General features: G+C 41.7%; 1 protein-coding gene across 1 annotated transcript in view; it reads left to right on the plus strand.

Annotated features, from left to right (window-relative positions):
* LOC126470865 (chitinase-like protein Idgf4) overlaps window positions 1–23,870 on the plus strand; it is a 47,349-nt gene extending 23,479 nt beyond the window's left edge. Inside the window, exons 3-6 of the mRNA XM_050098884.1 lie at window positions 2,870–3,002; window positions 5,429–5,601; window positions 16,356–16,545; window positions 23,155–23,870. Of these exons, the coding sequence (XP_049954841.1) occupies window positions 2,870–3,002; window positions 5,429–5,601; window positions 16,356–16,545; window positions 23,155–23,606 (948 nt within the window). The 3' untranslated portion in view covers window positions 23,607–23,870. The remainder of the gene's footprint in view (window positions 1–2,869; window positions 3,003–5,428; window positions 5,602–16,355; window positions 16,546–23,154) is intronic.
* Window positions 23,871–25,358: the final 1,488 nt, after the last annotated feature.

A 25,358-nucleotide genomic window follows, 5' to 3' on the forward strand; every position in this document is an offset into this window, starting at 1 on the left:
AAGGACAGCACACAACACCCAGCCATCACGAGGCAGAGAAAATCCCTGACCCTTCGAACCCGGGAACCCGGGCGTGGGAAGCGAGAACGCTACCGCACGACCACGAGATGCGGGCTGTTCGTGTTTATTTCTTGTGCTTCTGCACATCTGAAGTCTTCTGTTTCGTTCTTCTATTCGCAGAGGCCGCTGAAACGCTGTACATTGAGTACTCAATGTTTGTAGTTTGTTACAGTTATTCTCCACGAAATTACTTACCTGACAAATCATTGCTTCCAATCCGAACGTTGACAATAACTTCAATGGGTCTTCGTAAGGCTCCTCATATACTGTGGTAGTATTCTCCGTCGACTGCAATGTATCAAATGTGTATCTCGTCGTGAGGGCAACTGTGACGAATGTTTGTACCATTATGGCAATGTAAACCCTGTATCGACCCATGATATATTCTTCTGCCACTGAGCCTAAGATCTCAGTCCGCTGTACATAACACAGTCTACTGTCTGTTATGTCTTCACACCATGAGACACTTGGTAAAGTTTACATTTTACCTGGGGAGTTGGGTAACAGTGGTTTCGGATCCTCTCTATTTTACCCAAATTGTCAAACCTACTTAATGGCATCTGTTTGCCTTTTACATTTATCCCTCTTTCACTTCTTTCATTTACTGTTTGATTTGCAAATTACATAACAACGCCGAATATTTTCACTTCTTTATATCTTTTAAATAGGAACACGTATTTCTAGTTTCTTTACTTTTACTACTCCAGCTAGATTTCATAGGTTCTTAAGATCAGATGTCTTTCTCTGTATTTCATCCCTCTTTCACAAAAAGCATGAGCATCGTATTCCACTTTATATGATGAAAAGCGTCTTCCAAGTCGAAAATTTCATCAAGGTGTGCCGTTTTTCTTTGATTCTCAAATATATATATTACCAAATGCAAATCAAAATTACTTCTTTGGTCTATTACTGGGGTCGAATAGGTGTTCATCCAATGCATTTTCAAGTTTTCTTTCTATTTATCGTCACACATTTATAGTGGGTAATTTACAAGTACGTTATATTAGATGGCACTCCTCTGGTTCCATCACTTAGCCACTCAACCTTGTTCTGTACCGTGATGATAATTACTCTATCGAATTTTAGCGAGATGTTCCATGGTTTACAGACATTGAAAATCAAGCCCTAGCGCGGATTGGACTAGGATGAGGAAGGAAATCGACCGTGACCTTGTCAAAGAAACTGTTGTAGTTTCCGGTTTAATCGGTTTAGAAAAACCCAAATTTCGAAAGTGGGTCGGCATATGGTTGCGAACAAGTCCTAATTCAGCACACAGCCTATCAGCAGCGTTTATCCCACCGGGCACTCCTCTGCTCATTGGGTAATTTTATGCTAAACTTAGTGTAAGTTTCCAAATCCATATAGGCTGTAATACAATTCATAATTAAATGTGTAAAAAAACTAGCCGATTAGACCCATTGTGCTGGTTTGTTATCAAATCCTTTATAGCCACTTACCTTGTATCTAACCATGGGTGGTGCAGTGTTATGGTGGTAGTACGTGCGCACATGACAAACCGTAAAAACACAATAGCCCTGCCGGCCGCGGTGGTCTAGCGGTTCTAGGTGCTCAGTCCGGAACCGCGGGACTGCTACGGTCGCAGGTTCGAATCCTGCCTCGGGCATGGATGTGTGTGATGTCCTTAGGTTAGTTAGGTTTAAGTAGTTTTAAGTTCTAGGGGACTGATGACCACAGATGTTAAGTCCCATAGTGCTCAGAGCCATTTGAACCACAATAGCCCTGCTGTCATAACATCAAAGGTATCCGCCATTTTTCATTTATACTTTTGCTTATGGTTTTTAGTTATCATGAAAACAGAAGAACCTCTCAGAAAGGCTAAAAAGAGTTCGAGACAAATTCTAGCTTGCTGTAAAATGTTCAGTGAAGTTCAAGAATTGAATAGGACCATTACTGAAATGCTGTTATCGAAAATAAGATGACGCACCTACGTCCAGCCATTCTCAATAATTTCTTAAAAATTTTAGGGCTGTACCAGCAGGGAAGATCGAAATCATACGCTGCTACTCATAGCTACTTCTGGAAAAAAAAAGTCTTGAAATATAGCGTTACATGTAACACAACCTTTCTGTTATTCTGTAAACAAGAGTGTCTAAAGTTATCTCCATACTCTTCCCCAAAAAGCAGTACATTCCTATTTGACATTATAATTTTTGAATAATTTTTGAGAATATATCTCGTGGAGCAAAGTGGTCTGACAAAAAGTAATTTAAAAGGGACACAAATAGTCTCGACCGCAAAAACATTTATTTTAATGTTAACTGGTTTCGGTCAGTTATTGACCATCCTCAGACCCTCATACCATGATGGTAGGCGGTGGCAGTGAATGGAGTGGGTGTTGTAGCAGTTGACGTTCGAGGAGCTAAAACACCCGCTCCATTAACTGTCGCCGTCTACCATCATGATATGAGGGTCTGAGAATGGTCAAAAACTGACCGAAACAGGTTACCATCAAAATAAATGTTTTTGCGGTCGAGATTGTTTGCGTCCATTTTTAAAGTATTTTTGAATAGTTTCAGACAGGGTACTAGTGTGACGAAGAAAACAAGTATACTTTCTTGTAAAGCGAAAAAAAAAACTACAATTAACATATTTAAAATGGTACTGGTCAGAAAATAGCAAACAGTAAAATAAACTGCACTGTACGTCAAATGGTGAAGTTCTAACAAGTAAAGTTCTGTACTGTTACATAAAACAATTAAATATGCAACACCTACGATGATGTTGTTAGAGAAATAATAATTTAGATTTTGAAAAGTATTTACTTTTAACCTTATTTCTTATTTTCTAGCTTGAAAGTGATGAGCACAGAAGAACTTTTGTGAAATCTGCGAAAGACCTTCTCAAGCAATACCACTTTGACGGTATTGACATAGCATGGGAATTCCCTATGAACAAGGAAAAGAAAGAACGAAGCACGCTTGGTAAGTACAGTAACGATACATAACTGCTTGTCTAAAAAAATTAGATGGATCTAATACATACAGACCTCAAATGTTGTAGTAAGTACACACAATTTCATTGGCGTTTATGTCACACAGTATAGCGTATATTTAAACAAATATAATACTTGCTAGACAATATCAGTCTTACTGCTCTGACCGAAAAAAATCACAAAATCAAGAGGAAGATGTGCTACATAAACGAAAGTTGGTAGGCGTGTTTCTACATCTGAAACATGACGTCTGTTCGAATTTCGCGCCAGTCGAGTGAGAGCGATGCTAGTAGCGTCACTGTGGGGATGCAAATCAGGTTTGCTTTAAACGTGCGCTGTAACGGTCGTGAGGGTTGGTTACCTTTGAGACTGGACGTGATGAGTTGATGTTAGACAAAAATGCCTTTAAGGTGACAAAAGAAGCCATTATCAACACCTCACTGAGTTTGAACGAGGTCGTGTAACGGGTACATGAGAAGCTGGACGTTGCTTCTGCGATACTGCAGAAAGACTTGGCAGGAATGTAGCCACTGTACATGATTGCCGGCAATCGTGGTCATGAGAATGTGCGATTGCAAGAAGACCGGGCTCCGGCCGGCCATGTGGCACTACCGAGAGGGAAGACCATCGTGCTCGAGGTATAGCTCTAGCGCAACGTATTGCATAGGCAGCAGTCTTTTGAGCAGCAGTTGGCACCACAATGAGACAACAGCGTACATTCCACTGATCCTAAACCACCACCATTTGCGACTTCAGAGGTGGCAAGCGAGAGCTCATTGTAGAGCAGTGTGTGATGAAATCTGGTTCTACTTCGGTGCCAGTGATGGTTGTGTTTTAGTTGGAAGGAGGCCAGTTGGGGGCCTGCAAACAACCTGCTAGACACACTAGACCTACAGCTGCAGATACGGAATGGGATGTGTTTTCGTATAAGAGTAGGAGCACTCTCGTGGTTATCCCACGCACCCTGACTAGAAAATTGTATGTCAACTCGGTGATTGAACTTGTTGTGCTGCCACTTATGAAGAGCATTCCAGGGGGAGTTTTTCAGTAGGGTAACGCTCGCCCACATATTGCTGATGTAACTCGGCATGCCCTACACATTGTCGACATGCCTTGGCCTGCTCGTCCAGCAGATCTGTTTCCAGTCGGGCACATATGGGACATCGTTGGGCGACAACTCCAGCGTCATCCGCAAACAGCATTGACCGTCCCTGTGTTGACTGACCAAGTGCAGAAGGCATGGAACTCCATCAGACGAACTGACAGTCGGCACCTACACAACACAATACATCTGGCATTCAACATTCTGGCGGTTATGCCGGTTATTAAGGGGGGTAGGACGTCAAACGGGCCGACTTGGGGCAGGAGAGGCACCACAGGACATTTTAATTTCCACTGTCTATACTTTTACAAGTAAATTCATAAAACTTTGTCAGCATGACCGGGAAGGATTCAGGATTGACACTCGTAGCAGCGGAAGTTCAAAAACACAACAAAATAATTTGTTTACATGTGAAATTTCATCATTTCTTCACTTACTATTGGCTGCATTTGTTGCTGTAGGTACACTTTTCTTCATAAGTAAGAGAGACTGTTCGAAGAATTTTGCACAGCATACAAACCATACTTACAGGTGTATGATAATCTAGAAATTATTGAATTTATGAAAAAATTAATGTGCTGTTACATTTTAAACTTTATATTTAGAAAAAAATCAAATTTTGTAGTTAATTATCTCAATTTTTACCACAGTTTTTAATATATTTGGAAAATTCTAGAGTTTCATACACCTGTAAGTATGGTTTGTATGCTGTGCAAAATTCATCAAAGAATCTCTCTTACGTGTGAAGAAAAACGTACCTGTAGCAACAAATGCACCCAAGAGTAAGTGAAAAAATGATGAAATTTCATATCTAAAAAAAAAAAATTATTTTGTTATGTTTTTGCACTTCCACTGCTTTGAGTGTGAATCCTGAATCCTTCCTGGTCATACTGACAAAGTTTTATGAATTTATTTGTAAAAGTATAGACAGTAGAAAATAAAATCTCATGTGATGCCTCTCCTGCTCCAAGTCGGCCCGTCTGACGTCCTACCCCCCTTAATGATCCAGCATTTCACACTTGCAATGGCTTAACTCGTGCTTACATTAAATTGTGATCTTGCAATGTAGAACACTTAAACCTAGACAAATGGATTCCCGAAATTTTGTTACTATATATTAATCATTTTTTGTGTAGCGATTTTTTTTCGTCAGTGTATATGACACGCTCACATGTTAGCACTACATTATTTGAGGATAATGCTGCCCATTCAGTCATATACACCTCTTAGCTATTAGCTTGCAAAGGGAAGTAGCTATGCCCGGTTTAGTTTCATCCTTAAGAGTTATTTATAATGTGCTTAATCTTATTCAGGATCCATCTGGCACGGCTTCAAGAAAGTAATCGGCCTCGCACATAGCCACAAAGATGAGAAGGCAGACGAACATCGCAGAGAGTTCTCATCTTTGATTCAGGAACTGAAAACGTCTTTGAAAACTGAAAATGCACTGCTGACCCTGAGCGTGATACCTTACATCAATCATACTGTGAGTATAAAACATTTCCCTGTGTCCTGAATACCGATGTCAAATATTTTGCTGACTGCAAACGCTGTTTACAAATAATCGAATCCTATTCTGTTCAAATGGCAAAATTTTTCACTGCTGGCTTAATTTAAATGAAATAATATTTTATTTATTTCATATGAATTTGCATTACTGGACGGCTTGGGATATGATGTCATTTTAAAATCAAACGTATGCACACATGCACGAACCATTGCGTGGATTAACTGGACAATCACTTTATTCGACAAAGATGTTGTTATCCCTTTGTCTCCGGCTCTGGTAACACAGCTGACGGCTTGAAATTGCGCTGCACACGTCAGGTTTTTTTATTCTAAGCACATCATGAACATGCTCAAGATTGTGCACGTATCTGCATTTGAGAATGGACTCACACCTAAGTCTATGCAAGTAGGAATAAAGTAAACAGAAATATTTACTCCATTCACTAACAACCAGCGTGGAATATTTTATCATTTAAACAAATTGTTGTGGATGTGTACCCATTCGGAACCAATATAAATCAAGTTTCATCCACGAAAGCGGTGAACGAAGGTAATTTGGTATGTACTCTATGACCTTACACCACTGATTTCAGTTCGTAGATTAAACTATTGCTTAGGAAAAAAGATAAAAATATCGAAGACTAATGGTCGAAGTCATGGGAGAGAGGTGTAAGATTTATATAATCACATATAAATCACATTGTTAACTATCTCTGAACATTGCCTCGTTACTCGTTAGCCCATCCAAATGTTATTTCGATAAACGTTAATTATTAAATATCATTTAGGCAGCGTCTAGACCAATCAACGAAAATCCCTGCACAGTGCATAATGTCTTATGTCTTTAATTACTAAAATCTAGTCCATCTCCTCCTACCCCCTCTCCCTGCCCATCCGCTCCTACCCTCTGTTCTATCATCTGCTCCTCCCCTTCTTTCTGTGCATCGCCTCAGTCCCCCTTTAAGTCCACCTCCTCTCCCACCCTCGAAGTCAATATCCTTTTTATCCTGCTAAGTTAATATCCTTCTCCCCTCTCATTGTCTATCTCCTGATCCTCCCTCTCCGCTGTGCGTATCCTTCATCCCCTCTCTCCGTCCATTTCATCCTCGTCCCCTTCTCTGAAATTTCCTCCTCCCCCTCTCTGTCCATTTCCTTCTCACGCACACCCGTCTCCACATCCTCCTTCCCCTTCTCCCTCTATTTCCTCCACCTCCTCGTATTCCCTCTCCATCAACAAGTTATCACTCCCACCCCAACAGCAGACTTGTGGTTCTTACCTTCACAGCATTCTTTTCAGATAGTAAGTAATGTGTATGCCAAGTTTCGGTGAAATGGATGCAGACGTTTAGGAGGAGTTTTTTCCCGCGGCCTTGCTTGAGTACGTACATGTTATAACACCTCCACTCCTGTACTACACATCGTTTGTAATTACCCGTGTTCCCAAGGATTCCTACAATATAGAATAAGGAACTGATCCGAGGTAAAATTCCTTCTAGTAACATAGCGGGTATTATAACCGATTTGTCATTAACCAACTAATGATGATAGAAAGTCTCGGCTAACTGAAATATTATCCAAAAGTCTATTAGAAATTTCAGTAGTTAGTTGGTCTCATCTCCTGTTCGTTATCTTGCACAGTGAATTGAAACATACTTATGGTCGCCAGCTCGCTGCAGGAACTACTCTAACGACAATACTACTACCACTACTACTACTAATGACAATAGGAGCGTAACTCAGTTCCATTTCTTATTAGCATACAACTTACTCAGCTTCTCGCAATACATTCACAAAGCTATGAAATGGAAATGCTACATGTAAAGGAAGGTTTCTTTTCAGGCTGTTAAACAAAACGTTGCACCCGTGGTGTAGGGTTAGCGTCTTTGATTACTTAATCAAGACTTCCTCTGTCCTGGGTTCTAAGCCCGCCACCACTTGAATTTTGATAAATAATCATCATTGGCGGCTGAAGACTTCCGACATAAGAAGTCACCCTTACTATGTCAACAGCCTTGTCAAAGAGGGCGGAGGAGCGGGCAGTAGTTCAGGGGTGGGAAGCTGCCACTAAACGCGGAAGAATCAGCAATGATCAACGTCATCAGGATGCAGATGGCAATAGAAACCACTGCATTAAAGACTCATAGCGTGTATCCATAAGATATGTAACCTGTAATTGAAAAAGTGTCATGATTATCTGTCCATTGGCACAAGATTCCGGAATAGTCCCCCATTCGGATCTCCGGGAGGGGACTGCCGAAGGGAAGGTGTCCATGAGAAAAAGATTGAATAACCCAACGAAAGGATAACGTTCTACGAGTCGGGAAGTGGAACGTCAGAAACTTGAACGTGGTAGGGAAACTAGAAAAGCTGAAAAGGAAAATGCAAAGGCTCAGTCTAGATATAGTAGGGTTCAGTGAAGTGTAGTGAAAAGAAGACAAGGATTTCTGGTCAGATGAGTATAGGTTAATATCAAAAGCAGCAGAAAATGGTATAACGGGAGTAGGATTCGTTATGAATTGAAAGGTAGGGCAGAGAGAGTGTTACTGTGAACAGTTCAAATGGTCCAAAAGGCTCTCAGAACTATGGGACTTAACATCCGAGTTCATCAGTCCCCTAGAACTTAGAACTACTTAAACCTAACTAACCTAAGGACATCACACACATCCATGCCCGAGGCAGGATTCAAAACTGCGACTGTAGCGGTCGCGCGGTTCCAGACTGAATCGCATAGAACCGCTGGGCCACAACGACTGGCTCAGTTCAATGACAGGGTTGTTCTTATCACAATCGACAGCAAACCAACACCGACAACGACATTATAGGTATACATACCGACGCCGCAAGCTGAAGATGAGGAGACAAAGAAATTATATGAAGATATTGAAAGGGTAAAAGAGTACGTAAAGGGAAATGAAAATCTAATAGTCATGGAGGATTAGAATGCAGTGGTAGGGGAAGGATAGAAGGAAAGGTTACAGGAGAACATGGGCTTGGGACAAGTAATGAGACGGGAGAAAGACTAACTGAATTCTAAAATAAATTTCAGCTAGTATTTGAGAATACTCTGCTCAAGAATCACAAGAGGAGGTGGTATACTTGGAAACAGTCGGATGATACGGGAAGATTTCAGTTAGATTACGTCACGGCAGACAGGGATTCCGAAATCAGATCGAGACGTGATATTTCTGGAATTAAGGAAAACGTAGAAGGGATGACCCATCAATTTAACTTTCTTTTCACACAACCTGTTGATTTAACCATATGTAATCATAAATTTGTTTTCTTTACAAAATTAACAAATTTGTGAAATGAATAAGCTTTGCAAAAGAAATCAAAACAAGAACAACACGACAATAATTACAAGGCGACCGGACCTGCAGCCCGCCCGTTTTCGGGTGAAACAGCGATGTTTACTACCGCGCTTCACACATTCTGTCTCATTAACTGCCCTTCCGCAACACACGAAAACCAAAAGCAATTAGATGACAAGAGTGGTTCAATTATTGAAAGAGATTTCATAATTTTTTTAAAAAAATTGGAAACTGATGTCGAAAGGTTCGGGGTTAACATGCGCACCTGTGCTTAAAGGTTAAACAGATTAGGAAACCGTTCTGACAATGATCAGGATCGCTTCAAAGCAAGCAACCTCTTAATTTCAATCAACAACCAAGGTGTGACTGGATCCCAACCCATCCCTTTTGAATCTTATTCTGACTAAAGCCCTAGTGACAGTTGGCTGTTAATATTTCCAAAGTTAAACAGCTTGTCAGTTATGAAGGTACTTGCAAGAGCTATTGAAAGACTTTATTTATCTTCTCCTATTTCCTGACGTGTGTGAACTGCAGATGACATAATCACATGAATCAGTCCCCATATGAAATGGTAAAGACAGATTTAGATGGTGAAGAATTTGATTATCAGTAAGTTCTGGTTTCAATCTGTCAAATGCAGCTTGACATTTTTCTGTGCATAGATATGAACTATTCTTTTTCAGCAGATTACATAAATCTGTTTCATTAAAGGCTTGCTCATTTACATATGTATGGCAGAAATTACATAGAACCAAAAACGATTTTAACTGTTTTCTAGTCTTTGGAGGCTGACACTCCCTGATTGCTTCCAGTTTCCTAGGATCTTTTGTTATTCCAGTTGTCGTAATAATATGGCCTAAAAACTCCAACTCCTTTTTTTATAAATTCACACTTCTTTATTTTCAAAGTCATTCCACCTCTTTTTAACGCCCAAAAAATCTCATCTAACAATTCACAATATTCTTCCTATGATGATGTCACTATGAAAAAGTCGTCCACAATTATGGTTATCCTGCAACTCAGTTCTTTCCCTAATACATCATCCAAAACTTGGATAAACACTGACACAGACGTGTTCAATCCAAAAGAGATCACTTTGTAATAATAACATTTTCCTGCAAAGAGAAATAAAGGCAGCTTCCTCGAATCTGGTTCAAGAGCAATTTGCCAACATCCCTCAGTCAGATCGAGACTCGTCATATATATTACCATATGGAATTTCTGTAACATATCATCAAGACTTTCTGGCCTATCACTTACGCGTTTCTCTACTTTACTGAGATACGAGCATTTGTCATTATCCTCACTCCACAATCTTTTTTGTTGACTGGATCTACAGGATTGTTATACTGACCCCTAGATCTTCCTATTATACACGATTTATTTCTTTTTGTACTGCTTCTTTCCTACCTAGTGGTGTCTGGTAAACTGGCCCAAAGAATAGTTCACGAGGTACCATTTCTATTTTATATTCAAGGCCATGGACTGAACCAAGCTTATCTGAAAACAATTGTTTGTTGCTTACCAAATATTGTTCAACTCATTCTTCTGTTCCAATGATACTTTTGGTATTCTTTCTAATCAGGCTCTTAAATCATGTTCAGATGGGTTCACTCCGTTCACATTTCTAACACTCAGTTCCTTCACTTAAACCTACACATTGGTAGTGTAACAATTCTCAGATTTACATCCTCTCTCATAACACTTTCTACTATTTTATTGTCCTCTACTGAACAAACGATTACTTTCCTATAACAGTCAACAATTTCTTTATGTTTCATCATTCAGTACACACCCACAATTACCTCAGTATACAATTGAGGAACCACTACAAAGTCATATTGAGACACTGTACCAAATTCTACAAGACTTGAGCTTCAATTGGTTTGCTGCAACTACCCATTGGACCTATTATTTTCACTCTCATAACTGGAATTTCTGCTATTTATGATTTTCCTTTTATATGCTCATAAAATGACTGACCCAAAGCACTAATTTCATTGCCACTATCAACTGACACTTGTATTTCTATATGGTATACTTTCACTGGGATCAGTGTTGTTCACATCGTCGTACTTCATTACTTTTATCTCTCCGCAATAAATCTTGTTCAGTTTCTAAATTTCCCTACTGAAATTCCTCCTGCTTCAGCATTTTATCCGGAGGCTCTTTCTTCCTTTTCATACAGAATGTGCTTTATTTCTATACTATTTATCGTATCACCAAGAACACTCTCTCTATCACTTTCATCTGAACGTATTAAATTGGCTGTAACTTCATATACATTAAAATCTTTGGTTTCAGTTATTAATGTTCCACAATCATCTATAGATTGCCCCATAGTACAGTTTCTATCTGTCCTTTCTAATCTGCTGACATCATTCGGTTCAGATACGGCATCAACAAAATTGTTCTCATATACCTCAGACTCTTCACACTTCTCACAATAACTAAAAATTTCATCTGCTTTACTCATTATATATTCATTATTCATTTTCTTATTAAGTACGCTTTCATTTCTCTTCCTCTTAGCTTCATCATTATTCCCTATAAAACCTATTTTATTTCCCTTTTTCCGTTATTCTAAGCCCTCATTCAGTTTCGACTTCATTTACTGAGATACTTTACATATTTGCAGCTGAACACTGGGCTAGAACCAATGTGGCAGCGCTATTCATGCACGCGCGAGCATTCGCTCCGACAACACTCGGAGTTTCACGAGCGTCTACGTCTGACTCACCTTGTACCTGAAACAAGACATTAGGGTTCTGTTGTTCGGGCCCGCTAGCGCTACGCGACCGTGACTGTGCCTAAACATATTTTCTTATTCACTTTCAGGTCCATTGTCATAGTTATGGTTGCAGCAAAGCTGATTTCTTTTCCGTTGGTGCCAGGGCCTATTCGCAGAAGTACACCATTATACTGATGCGAATCGTCGTTTTTCTCATAGTTATTTTCACGAGATTTGTAATTATGACCTCCCCTTGCTGGACCAAAACCTCTTCCGTCTCTTCTCCCTCGACCTATCTGAGCTGATCTCACATTGTAGTCAATCGTGTTACCATTTTGACGGTTATGATTGCCATTATCGTTATTGTGGTTTCTCTTCTGGTAGCGTTGTTTTTATAATGGTTTCAGTTTGGGTGGTTGTTAGCATTATTGTGGTACCGATTTTCATCATCACGGTACAGCACATCTAAGTCTCCCACTTTCTTTTAAAACGAGATTTTATCACAGTCTCCAGTAACGTACCCTCGGACGTTTCATGGTGATTTGGCTCACAATATGCCCAGCATTCATTTTTCACACATTTGACATTTGACAGTTTTCTATACAGGTCCTCGCAGTTAATTTTCATACTCGAAATCCTAACAGCAAAAGGAAACTCTGTTATCACTTCCTCTTGCTTACTTACTGACAAATATTCTTTTTCAAACCTTTCAAAAAATTCGTCTAGCATTTCGCAACCTCTCAAGATGTGAACTGCTCAAATATCTTTCACCTCCACTCAATCTTGTTCTAGCAATTCTCAGGCGGTTTTCCTAGGGAAATTCTTTCCGTATCAATGATGTATACTTATCCATGGACACGACCAGATGGCTTCTGCCTTTTTGCATCAAACTTGACACGATCGTCCTATCACTTGGCCTACAGTAAGACTTATGGTACTCTCTATGCTTTTAACACATTCCTGAATTTTGCTTGTTTCTGTGTTCATCACAGTTACAGCTCCTTGTAATTGCGATTCCGTTTCTTTTTTAACCGCATCTCCCCAACTGTTTCCTCATGCCAAGAATTTACGGACTGCTTTGCCTCTGATCAGACTGTTCCTATCTTTAGACCAACATCTGTTTGGACACATCATTAATCTTCTTTATCTTTGTAACTACATTTCGATTTATCTGAGACACAATATACTTGTTATTCTCTTCTATAACCCGCTCAATTCCTGTTGTACACTTAACTTCGTATTCTTTATTTCATTGGTAAACAATTTTTTAAGGGTTTCCGTTTCATCTCTAAATTTCTTATCTATTTTATTTTTCAAAGACTGAATAGACGTGTCAGATTTACTATTCAAAGACTAATTAGAATTTCTGAACCCAGTTCTCAAATTATTTAAGTCAGTGCTCAAAGATTGATTTGAATTCTTCGTGTAAGTGCTCAAAGACTGACAGGATGTGTCAGTTTTACTGTTCAATGCAGTTAAACCAGAGATCACTGATTTAAGCAATTCTATTACCGTATCCATATGGTCTGTACCCAATATGATTTCCTGTCCCAATACTTATTTCATTTCTGTTACCCATTCGTCCAAACGACTTTAGTATCCCGCGTTATCTGCATCTACATTTTCCAGACTATCATCAAAAATTTCATGCTTTATTACTACGCTGTTTATAGCTTCCATTTCCTCAGTACTCTTTGCTTCACTTTTGATGTCTAATTGATTGTCAAACATCTCTAAATTCAGAATGTGATTTTGTGTTTCTAATTACGCCTGCATTGTCGAATGCGACCTTGTTTACTATTGCTTACTGAAATTTATGTTACTACTACAAATTTCAAAATGGGCTTTTATCAAGTTCGGAACTGTAGTAAACAATTTAAGATGTCCTGTCACAGTCGCCATGTATAACACCCCACTCCCGTACTACACTTTGTTTGTAGTGACATGTGTTCCTAAGGGTCTCTACAGAATGGAATAAGGTATCAGATCCGAAGTGAAATTATCCCATAGTAACGTAGCGGGAGTTACAACCAATTCGTCATTAACTCATGTTTCTACTAATGATGAAAAAACGAAGTCTCAGTTAACTGAAATATTATTCAATGGTCGAGCTGAAATTTCAGCAGTCAGTTGTTCTGATTTCCTGTTCATTAATATGCACAGATATTTGAAGTAAACTTATGGTCGCAGGTCGCTGCACTAACTACTCTAGTATACTGAAATACTGAAATAATGACAACAGTAGCGTAACTCAGCTCGATATTTTATCAGGATACTACATACTCAACTTCTCACATACCTCCACAAACCTACCAACAAACTGTCGGATTCCTGATACGCAGAATCAGTGATGTATTCCTTTCCAAAGACGGATAAACAAGCTATTAAGCAGGTGGTCTTAATGTTTTGGCTCATCAGTTTATTGTTGGTAAAGTCGCACATGGTATACCACACTAGTGTAATGAGAAAAGAGGAACATGAAATGAGACATGAGGGAGAATCATCAAAAATGACGATCCTGATTGTCCCACAATCTAGAACTGTGCAGCCACTGTAGGCGAATGATTCAAAGACAAGGAAAATTAGCGCATTATCCATATAATTCGTTCTGAGCAATGTGTAGCTCCTTGCTCAAGTTACAACGACATATCACAAAGACCCCATTTGGATCATATTTTGCGAGGTAAAATTCTCGGACGCCTTGAGCTTGATTGTAAACAGACCACAGCACCAGTGGCATTGAACGTAGCAAAAAGCCCCTTTCAAGGCTTTGGCGACTTTCCTGGGAACCAGGAAATGTTCGTTGTAGACCAGTACAAGGTCAACCTTCAGAAAAACCGCGCAACATGACCGATATTTTAAATGTACTATGATATCCAGTGGTGACTGGCAAGACGTCTAGATGGCTCAGGAAGAACGTTTCCCAACAAATTCTGTACTACCGGATCCTCGAGCTAGTTATTGCGTGTCAGACATCTGATGGTCTTTGACCTGCATATGACAAGAGAGACACTGTCCCAGTTGTTATAGAGTCAACAACGAGATTGGGTGGGAGAAATGCGCTTTTCAAAGATGAATTCCGCTTCAGAGCGTAAAATCATTTTACCCGTACGTTTGATTGAAGAAGTGTAGTATTCAAAACGATCATAGTGGCACCGCGATCAGGGACCATGTTGATGGCCGTGAGATCAAGGTGAGGAGAGGTACCAATTTGGATGGCCGTACAGTACTTCGGTCTTTCTTTGTGTTCAGGGGAGAAGTTTTTATGGTCGGAGACACCGATGAGCCACTGCAAACATTTGTGCGATTTTTCAGCGGTAGACGTGTTCCACACATCACCTATGGCCGATGATGGCAGTCCGCATTTTTCTTGGAGGAGAGAAGGCGGGGGGGGGGGGGGGGAAGAGGTAAGTTACTCGCATGAAGATGTTATCCCTATGGACAGGCCAGCGAAACTATAGTTCCGACAACTATGGAGCTTGTATGTGATACACTCGGAAGTATAATTTCAGCTCACCAGAAGTCTTGAAGGACTCTTACAGATCTGCACATATTATTAGAAAGCCACTCCACTGTGTGTGACGGAGAGTACTTCGGGTGCCACAATGATTTAAGCACTTTCTTGTTCCAGTCGAAACTGATGCGCGGGTAGAACGGTTATCGGCACATTTCCCTACGAGCTCGAATTTTCCTGATTTTTCCCTGAGTGATTATTTTGCGGGAATGCTTGGGAACAAGTAATATTATGCTGCCTGACTTTCCTTGGACACGGACGTGTAACATTAAACCTCTCCGTGATTTTGATCACATCTATTGTAGCGTCTAGCTCTGGAGAAGTATCAGCATTCCATGACGCTTCCGCTGTTTCTAAAGAAACCCGTGACGAAACGTGGTTCTCTTCTTTGGATAATCTCATATTCCCTACTTCATCTATGAAACCTGAATTCTAAGGGCCCAAACCGACGAGCTGTACTTCAGTATTGGTCGACGAGTCTCCTGCAAGCCACTTCTTTCGTGGACAAGTTCCATTTCTACAGGATTTTTACGCACCGTTTTATCTCCTGAGCACGGGGATCGACTACCTTTGAAGCGCTCACATAACAAACCACTTTACTGCCGAACTTGTACGGGGATATAACGACATCCCCTGTTCACTGTTAGAGAAGAAAAGTGTTTCTTGTTTTCCAGAACTACCAAGCGGGGTAGCGCAATAGTTAGCACACTTGACTCGCATTCGGGAGGACGACGCTTCAAACACGCGTCCGGCCATCCTGATCCAGGTTTACCATCATTTCTCTAAGTCGCTTAAGGCAAATGCCGGTGTGGTGCCTTCGAAAGGGCACGGCCGCTTTCCTTCTCCATCCTCCCATAATCTAATCCGAGCTTCTGCTCCGTCTCTTAAAATCTCGTTGTCGACGGGATGTTAAACACTAATCTCCTCCTCTTCCTTTTTCAGAACTTTCTTATGTACACGTCTTAAATATTTTTGTGTACGCAATATGTTCTGTTTAGTTTCTGCCTTACTGTGTAACTTTTAACCATGCTATAAAAAAATTATACTACCGTGTCTCGCTTATGCTTAGCTTTCTACACTAGTTTAGCTTTAGATGACAAGAACTGGAGCATTTATTTCGATTACTGCTGCACTTCTACGAGTCATACGAAATGAGAGTCTGTAATTTGTTGCAGCTGTACTACGACTGCTCAGCTCTGTCGCCGCACGTGGACCACCTGCACCTGTTGGCCTACGACTACCACACTCCCCAGCGGACTCCCAACACAGCCGATTACCCAGCGCCACTGTACGTTGCGGGAAAGCGAGACCCCGACCTCACGGCCGACGGCAACGTGAGGTGGTTCCTCGAGAGGGGCTTCCCTTGTACGTACATTCGTTTAGGGAGCGGCAGACTATAGGCTCTAAGTTCTTACGTTCTCATTTCGTTTACGCGCGTGTGTGTGTGTGTGTGTGTGTGTGTGTGTGTGTGTGTGTGTGTGTCAAAGGACATGATGATAAATTCCGCCACAATATGTTCTGTGTGTTTGAAGATTTGCGCGGCGTATTACAACTTGAAATATTCCAGGTTTACAGCCGCCTCAGCTCGTAAGATGTCTGCAATATTTCGAGACGAAGGACCTTTCCCTCGTCATACGCAGGAGCAGGAGATAAAGGAGGAAACTAATACATTCTTCAGGAAGAGTAATTTAGGGGAGACCTCTGAATTTCAAAAACAGAATCATGTATTTAAAAAAAAAAAAATCTTCAAACTATCATGTACATACATCTACATGACTACCCTGTAGCTCACACTTAAGTGGCTGACACAGGGTTCATCGAATCACCATCACTCTGTTTCCTTACTGTTCACTCTCCGTGGAAGCTCTGATTTCTCTTATTTTATTACAATGGTCTTTTCTCCATACGTAGGTGCGTGTCAATAGAATTCGGAGGAGAACGTTGGAGACTGAAACTACAGAAAGCCTTTGTTTTAATGATTGCCACTCCAACTCGCGTGCCATGTCTGTGACCCTCTCTCCCCCGTTTCGCGATGAGACAAAACGAGCTGCCCCTCTTCGAACTTTTTCGATGTCCTCCGTCCACCCTATCTGGTAAGGATCCCATAGCGCACAGCAGTACTCTAGTAGAGAACGAACAGTAGTGCAGCCAGTCTCTTTAGTAGACCTGCTGCATCTTTTAAGTGTTGTGCCAATAAAACGCAGTCTTTGCTTTGCCTTCCCCACAACGTTATTTACGTATTGTTCCATTTTAAGTTGTTCGTATCTGTAATTCCTAGATATATAGTTGTACTGACTGTCTTAAGATTTCTGTGATTTATCGAGCAACAGGAATTTAACAGATTCCCTTTAGTACTCATGTGAATGACTTCACGCTTTTCATTATTTAGAGTCAACTGCCACTTTTCGTACCACACAGATGTCTCGTCTAAATCATTTTGCAGTTGGTTTTGATCTTCTGATAACTTTACTAGACGGTAAGTGACAGCACCAACTGTATTATAGAAGTTTACTTTTCCTACTAAACATTTTTCGAACTTGCGTCCATTTTTCTAAGGTCCTCGTGGATAGAAAATAAAATACGAAATCTGCATACATATACTCGTAGCGACTTCATATTGTAAAATAATCCGAGTTCTATTATCATACTGTAACGTAATAATTGACGTTAAAAAAATAATGTATATTTGTGAAACGTGATGGTTCATAACGATATTACACACAACTGAACGATATTATAAATGCTGGTTGCGATTACTTTGATGCTGAATGTCGTGTGTGTATTATTGTCTTTAATGGGCGCCCAACGGCAAGGTTATCCGTGTCCGTACGAAAATTAATAGGAACGAGTGTGGTTAAAACATCTAAGATGTCGTAAGGCAAGTTACAGTTAAGTCTGACAGAATTACACTCAATTACTCTTTTGACGAGTGCTGTTGCGATGTATTACCCACACAATCACACTATTTCTCATCTTTTAAGAAGCGTAAAACTGGTCAGATGTTCTAAAACTAGCAACTGAAATGAAATGTCGTGTAGTGAGGCCCTCCCGGCGGGTAGAACCGATCGCCTAGTACACGTCTTTTGAGGTGACGCCACTTCGGTGACTTGCGCGTCGAGGAGGATGAAATGATGATGCTGATGATGATGATGATGATGAAGACGACGCAAACGCCCAGTCCCTGAGCGGAGAAAATCCCCAACCCAGCAAGGACGCGAACCCGGGCCCCCCGCGTTACAAGCAGGCACACTGCCCACAGCTACGGTGGCAAACAAACTAGCAATTAAAACATATGCAATACAAGAGGAAAGCTAAAATAATGACACCGGATTATATGACTGCCTGATCACTTATAGAAACATGGATGAGCCACCCGCCCTGATTTATTAAAAACTCCTAAAAAATTTAGAACAAGTAGGACATCTCCTAAAAACTTAAAAGTCGTACCACATCAACTACTTATAGTGATAACTATGTAAAAATGTAATATCGCTGATCCACTGTCATCCAAGTTGTCAAGAGAGAGAATAAGGCACAAAACCGGACTAATCCATATGTAAACATTACATGTACAACGAACATCCAAATAATATCTAAATACAAATTCCAACAAAGACAGCGCATGGCAGCACCGATATTACAAGTAAGGAAAAAACACTAGCCGAATGTTTAATACCGTTATGATCATAGTTACAGTTTACAGCATCAAGCATATTGCCTATAAATGTATTTACACAGCACCTGACGACGGGAGTATGGTGAAATGAGCTCAATGTGATGTAGACAATAAAACTCATAGTGCAACTGGAACACATGTGATCAAAAGTATCGAGACCTGGCTGAAAATGACTTACAAGTTCGTGGCGCACTCCATCGGCAATGCTAGAATTCAGTATGGTGTTGGCCCACCCTTAGCCTTGATGACAGCTTCCACTCTCGCAGGCATACGTTCAAGCAGGTGGTGGAAGGTTTCTTGTGGAATGGCAGCCCATTCTTCACGGAGTGCTGCACTGAGGAGAGATATCGATGTCGGTCGGTGAGGCCTGGCACGAAGTCGGCGTTCCAAAACATCGCAAAGGTGTTCCATAGGATTCATGTCAGGACTCTGTCCAGGACACTCCATTGTAGGGATGTTACTGTCTTTGTAACCACTCTGCCCCAGGCCGTGCATTATGAACAGGTGCTTGATCGTGTTGAGAGATGCAATCGCCATCCAAGAATTGCTCTTCAACAATGGGAAACAAGAAGGTACTTAAAACATCAATGTAATGTTGTGCTGTGATTGTGCCACGCAAAACAACATAGGGTGCAATCCCCCCTTCATGAAAAACACGACCGCCTCTGAATTTTACGGTTGGCAGTACACACTCTGGCACCGTACTCACACCCTGCCATCGGATCGCCACATTGTGTATCGTGATTCGTCACTCCACACAACGTTTTACCACTGTTCAATCGTCCAATGTTTACGCTCCTTATACCAAGCTAGGCGTCGTTTGCCATTTACCGGCGTGATGTGTGGCTTATGAGCAGCCGTTCGAACATGAACAAGGGATGTTTAGGAATATGGAAATCTCGCGTTCAGACGTATGAGACAAGTGTCACCCAATCACTTGACCACGTTGGATGTCCGTGAGTTCCGCGGAGCACCCCATTCTGCTCTCTCACGATGTCTAATGACTACTGAGGTTGCTGATATGGAGTACCTGGCAGTAGGTGGCAGCACAATGCACCTAATATCAAAAAACGTATGTCTTTGGGGGTGTCCGGCTACTTTTGATCAGATAGAGTATTTCATTATCTAATCATATAATTACAAGATATATTTTGCACGCTAGGGCCATCAGGAACAAAAATACCTACCACATTCGTTTTACTGTCATTTAAAATAGAGGACAAATCTGTCTGTAAACGAACTTTTGTCTGAATATGCAACACAGTCTAAAGAAATTTGGTGCACTCTTATCTGTATGCCATAAGCACTTCACATTGGAAGCTATGCATCAGAGCACACCATCTACATCCCGCAATCAGTTGACGAGTTTCTGTGCCTTTCGCCATTCACGATGCGCAGCTTAAAATGCCACTGTGAGGAATGATCCCTTGCGAGGTACCTATCTCCAAATATACATGCAGCTGCCTTGCCAATGTTCACTCGGAAGATTACTGAGATGGACCTGGATTCAGTGACAGCAGCAGTCCCTGTCGAGTTTGAAACCGATTACTGTCGATAAGGCGGGACACTTGTTACCAGTTCCTTTCAGTTAGTGTCTTTTGACGGACCTTGTTGTTAGGCCATATTACGTGGCTGCGAATGGTGCACCATTGCTTGTAGACACGTTCAAAGACTGCGCTGATCGACCAGTAAATCGAGCAACTATGTCATGGGCCAGTCCAGACACGGTAGCTTCTACCTGTTATTTTGTCACTATGTCGACCAATGTTACGACCATCTCATACGATTAAGATTCATTGTAAGTTTTCTACGTATCACAGTTCACTGCTGACTAGAAGGTCACAGGGACTGCCAAACCAATCACAAGGTATAAGGTCTGGTGCGAGTTGCATGACCGCTTCAAGAACTAACTGCGAATTTTCTCAAATAGAAGACCGCCTCTTTCCTGTATGCATCGGTTAAGACAGCAGTCTCCAATACACTCTGGAGACATCTGTGGTAAATAGACACTTTGAGGTTAAGTTCCAGCAGAGTGCCTCTCTAGCGTGGCACTTGCGGTGGGGCTCTGGTTTTAGACTGTGATATCAGACGTTGACAGGGCTCCTACTTGGCTTCCACAGTCAACATTCAGAGAACACTACAAGGGAAACAGATCCAGAGCTATCACCAAAAACATGCAAAGCTTTCTCGAGGGAAACAATCTAGCAGTCGTCAGAAACCGCTTGGAAACCTCACATGAGGCAGCAAGTAAGCTTAGAGTGAAGCCCGCCCGGCTAGCCGCGCTGTCTAACGCGCTGCTTCCTGAGCGGGAAGGCGTGCCGGTCCCCGGCACGAATCCGCACGGTTTTCCATCTGCCTCCGCAAAAGGTGGCTGGTTCCCCTTATTCCGCCTCAGTTCTACAATGTCGGCAATTGCTACGCAAACACTGTCTCCATGTACACGTACTCCATAATTACTCTACCACAGAAACATTTGGGGTTACACTTGTCTGCTATTAGACTTTCCCAGGGCGGTGGGGTGGGGGCTCCACTTGGGGCCAAACTGCACAATAACCCTAGGTTCGGTGTGGGGCGGCGGTGGGGTGGGTGGACTGCTGTGGCCTGTTGTGGGGTTGTGTACCACTGAGGGCTATGCTGGGACAAAGCCTCTCCGCTGTTTCTAGGTCCCCAGTTCAATACACAATACACAAGCTTACAGTGAATCTTACTCTGGGTCAGACAGGATTTATTTTGATGATTCCACACATCAGATTAGCATATACCTATCACTTGACTGCCATGACTTATGTCAGTAGAGGGAAGTCATATAATCACCACCTAGACCACATACAGCATACCAAAGTACCCAGTATGCTCCTTTAACAGGGTCACTAAAATTTTGTCCTGTGAGATAACGTGCTTTTCGCTTGATCCCACATAAACACATCAATACATACACAAACGAGGGTTGGAACTTACATAGTGGCAACTATTTATTCACAACCGACACAAACGAGTTACATGTTTTCACGTGTTACCGTCCTTCAAAGTAGTCACCAGCGTTGTGTAGAACCCGTTGCCAGCGATGTGGAAGACGTAGTATACCATAAGCAGAGCCTGTTCTGTTGATGGTGCGTGGTCTAAAGTTATGGTGATCCTCGTGTACGACTGTGATGGTGTTATCATAACACATCACGTTCCTCCACAGCAGACCGTCAATGCACAGTATTACTGTTCGTTTTTAGAGAAACACCTGCGACCAGCTTTGCGAAAGAAGCGGCAACACTTTCTGTGCAACCCAACCATCATTTTGCACAACAATGCTCGGGCGCATACAGCACAAGCAGTGGCTGCTCTGTTTGGTGATGGGACTGGGAAGTACTGTACCATCCATCATACTTCCCAGACTTAGCCCTTGTGACTTTGATTTGATTCCGAAGATGAAGGAACCACTTCGTGGCATTCGCTTCAGAACTGTTCCAGAGATTCGACCGGCAGTAGACCCTTCCATTCGCACTATCAACAGAACAGGCTCTGCTAACGGTATACTACGCCTTCCACATCGCTGGAAACGGGTTCTACACAACGCTAGTGACTACTTTGGAGAACAGTAACAGGTGCAAATATGTAACTCTTTTTTATCGGTTGTGAATAAATAGTTGCCACTATTTAAGTCCCAACCCTCGTACAAGTACATCCTACGAGAAACAAAATGTATTCACCATAAGATGAAATGGCAAACAATCGAACCATGAAACTTCCTGGCAGATTAAAACTGTGTACCAGACCGAGACTCGAACTCGGGACCTTTGCCTTTCGCGGGCAGGTGCTCTACCAACTGAGCTACCCAAGCACGACTCACGACCCGTCCTCACAGCTTTACTTCTGCCAGTATCTCGTCTCCTACCTTCCACACTTTACAGAAGCTCTCCTGCGAACCCTGCAGAACTAGCACTCCTGAAAGAAAGGACTTCGCAAGAGAGCTTCTGTAAAGTTTGGAAGGTAGGAGACGAGATACTGGCAGAAGTAAAGCTGTGAGGACGGGGCGTGAGCCGTACTTGGGTGGCTCAGTTGGTAGAGCACTTGCCCGCGAAGGGCAAAGGTCCCGAGTTCGAGTCTCGGTCCGGCACACAGTTTTAATCTGCCAGGAAGTTTCATATCAGCGCACACTCCGCTGCAGATTGAAAATCTCATTCTGGAATCGAACCATGTTGCAAAAGTCCCTAAAATGCTTAAATGGTGCAGGTAACTGTTCTGTTTCTCAAGATGAGGAAAGAAAACAGGAACCGCTGATTTCATGGACTGTCTTCTCTTTACAGCCAGGAAGATTGTCCTCGGTATTCCGACCTTTGCTCGCACGTGGAAACTGGACGATGACAGCAGAGTGTCGGGAGTTCCACCAATCGAGGCAGACGGAGCTGGTGACACGGACAACATCGCCAACACCGCCGGCATAATGGCGTTCCAGACGGTGTGCATGCTGCTGCCGAACGCTGGCAACGCCGGCTACAAGACGACGCTGAGCCGCGTGACAGACCCCACCGACCGTCTGGGCTCCTACGGCTTCCGGCTGCCCTCTGGGGACGTAACTGGCCTGTGGGTCGGCTACGAGGACCCAGACGTTGCCCAGTACAAGGCAGCCTACGCCAAGATGAAGAGCCTGGGCGGCATCGCCTTCTCCGACCTGTCTCTCGATGACTACCACGGCATATGCACTGGTGACAAGTACCCCATTGTGCGAGCTGGAACACTGAAACTACGTTACAAGTAATTCAAAAATAATCTGTATGTTGATATTTATCATTTGATAGCTGTCCAACTACAATTGAATCAAACAATTTGTTGTGCCACATGTGTGTAGCCTTCATTATATGAAAGGTATTGTTACATTTTTGCATATTTTGTTTTACATACTGAATATTGCATGACGTCTGGACAGCAAAAGTTATACATGTTAATCTGTACAGTATTTATATATAGTTTATAGTAACACAATAAAATATCCTCATTAATAGTAATTTATATAGTTACATTTTTTGGTATATTAATTTATTTATTCACTAATTCACTCATTGTCTTCTGTAGATACCATACAAGCCAATTTCAGATATGGGTCCAATGTTCAGTTCTGGGGAGCTGTCTACTGACCTATACTTTGGAGGCAGCAATTACGAGCCAATCACAGGCCTGTGTGGGCCATGTCACATGTTTGTGAGTCCTGTTGAGTGCTGGACAAAGCATTCTTCTTTCTGCTTTTGGCATCCTGCATTCAGTTGCTGTTCCTTCTCTTTCCTGCATGCGGTTGTTTTCTAGACGACACGTTTTTCTGCTTATTTGTGATATTTGAATTGAAGTTAGGCTTTACACTATGAGAAGTATGGTGAGACTATGGCATGCATTTAATGCCTTTAAATGTGCCTACACTTATCGTCCAATGTAACTGCCATTGTTCAGTGACGTACATCAAGCTCTGTGCTCAGGGTACAGGTTTGGTTTTTCACTCGTCCATTCATACAGTAGGCATATTTGCTTCATCACAGTCCTGGTCTGACTGCCACCCTGTCCCACGATGCATAAAATCTCTACTGTTTTCGAATACAGCACCACCCTACAGCACCACAGAATACCATTCTACTAACATGCTGTACAAACCCATTTGGGTACAACACTACATTATACCATCTGGCTAATGTGCTGTACTATCCCATCTGGATAACGCATTTGGATGTAGGGCTATGGCGTACCATCCATGTAAGATGCCGTCCTGTCCAACACTTAAGGGTGCTACTTCCAAGTATAGTCTCGCTCCCATCCATACATGTCTTGTATACTTCGCCTGTTCACACTTCAATTTTTGAGTGATCACATTTCACACTTTTTCTCTTCTAATGATGAACTACCACGTCTAACAACAGCTGAAAAATGCATCAGTTCACGTACTGAGATTCAATTTAAGTAAAATGTTCTAAGTCCTGTTGACACAGCAATGACTCCGACTGGAAAATCTCTCTCCAGGTGTAGTCTTATCCTTTCGCACCTACTATTTCATATATCTCAGATGGTTAGTTTTGAGATTTCTCTACATAAAGCTTATTAGCTTTCTGTAGAGAAATCACAAAATTAACGTTTAACGAAACGGAGAGATATTTTGTTACAATTTTTCCTGAGACATGAGGTATTTTGATACAATTTTTCCTGTAACGTATTTTGTTACAACTGTGAAGTCTATTTCACTCTCTGACAGTAAAAAAGCTGAGCTGTTAAGTTTCATCTGATGTAAAAATTTGCTGAATGCCTTCAACATAGCAATAATTGAACTGTAAATTCATGTTTCTCACCTCAAGAATTGTTTTACTAGATAATATGTATATATCCTGGGCATGGACAACTATTCTTTTAAACTTGAGCTACAGTTACACCACATGTCCCTGCCCATAGGTGAACATTTCCAGTTCCTCCTTCAGATACATATCGACTGCCTCTTTATCTAAATTGCTGAACATGTAAATCATACTAGTCAATA

This window comes from Schistocerca serialis, chromosome 1 (assembly GCF_023864345.2).
Source record: "Schistocerca serialis cubense isolate TAMUIC-IGC-003099 chromosome 1, iqSchSeri2.2, whole genome shotgun sequence".
Classification (NCBI taxonomy): domain Eukaryota; kingdom Metazoa; phylum Arthropoda; class Insecta; order Orthoptera; family Acrididae; genus Schistocerca; species Schistocerca serialis.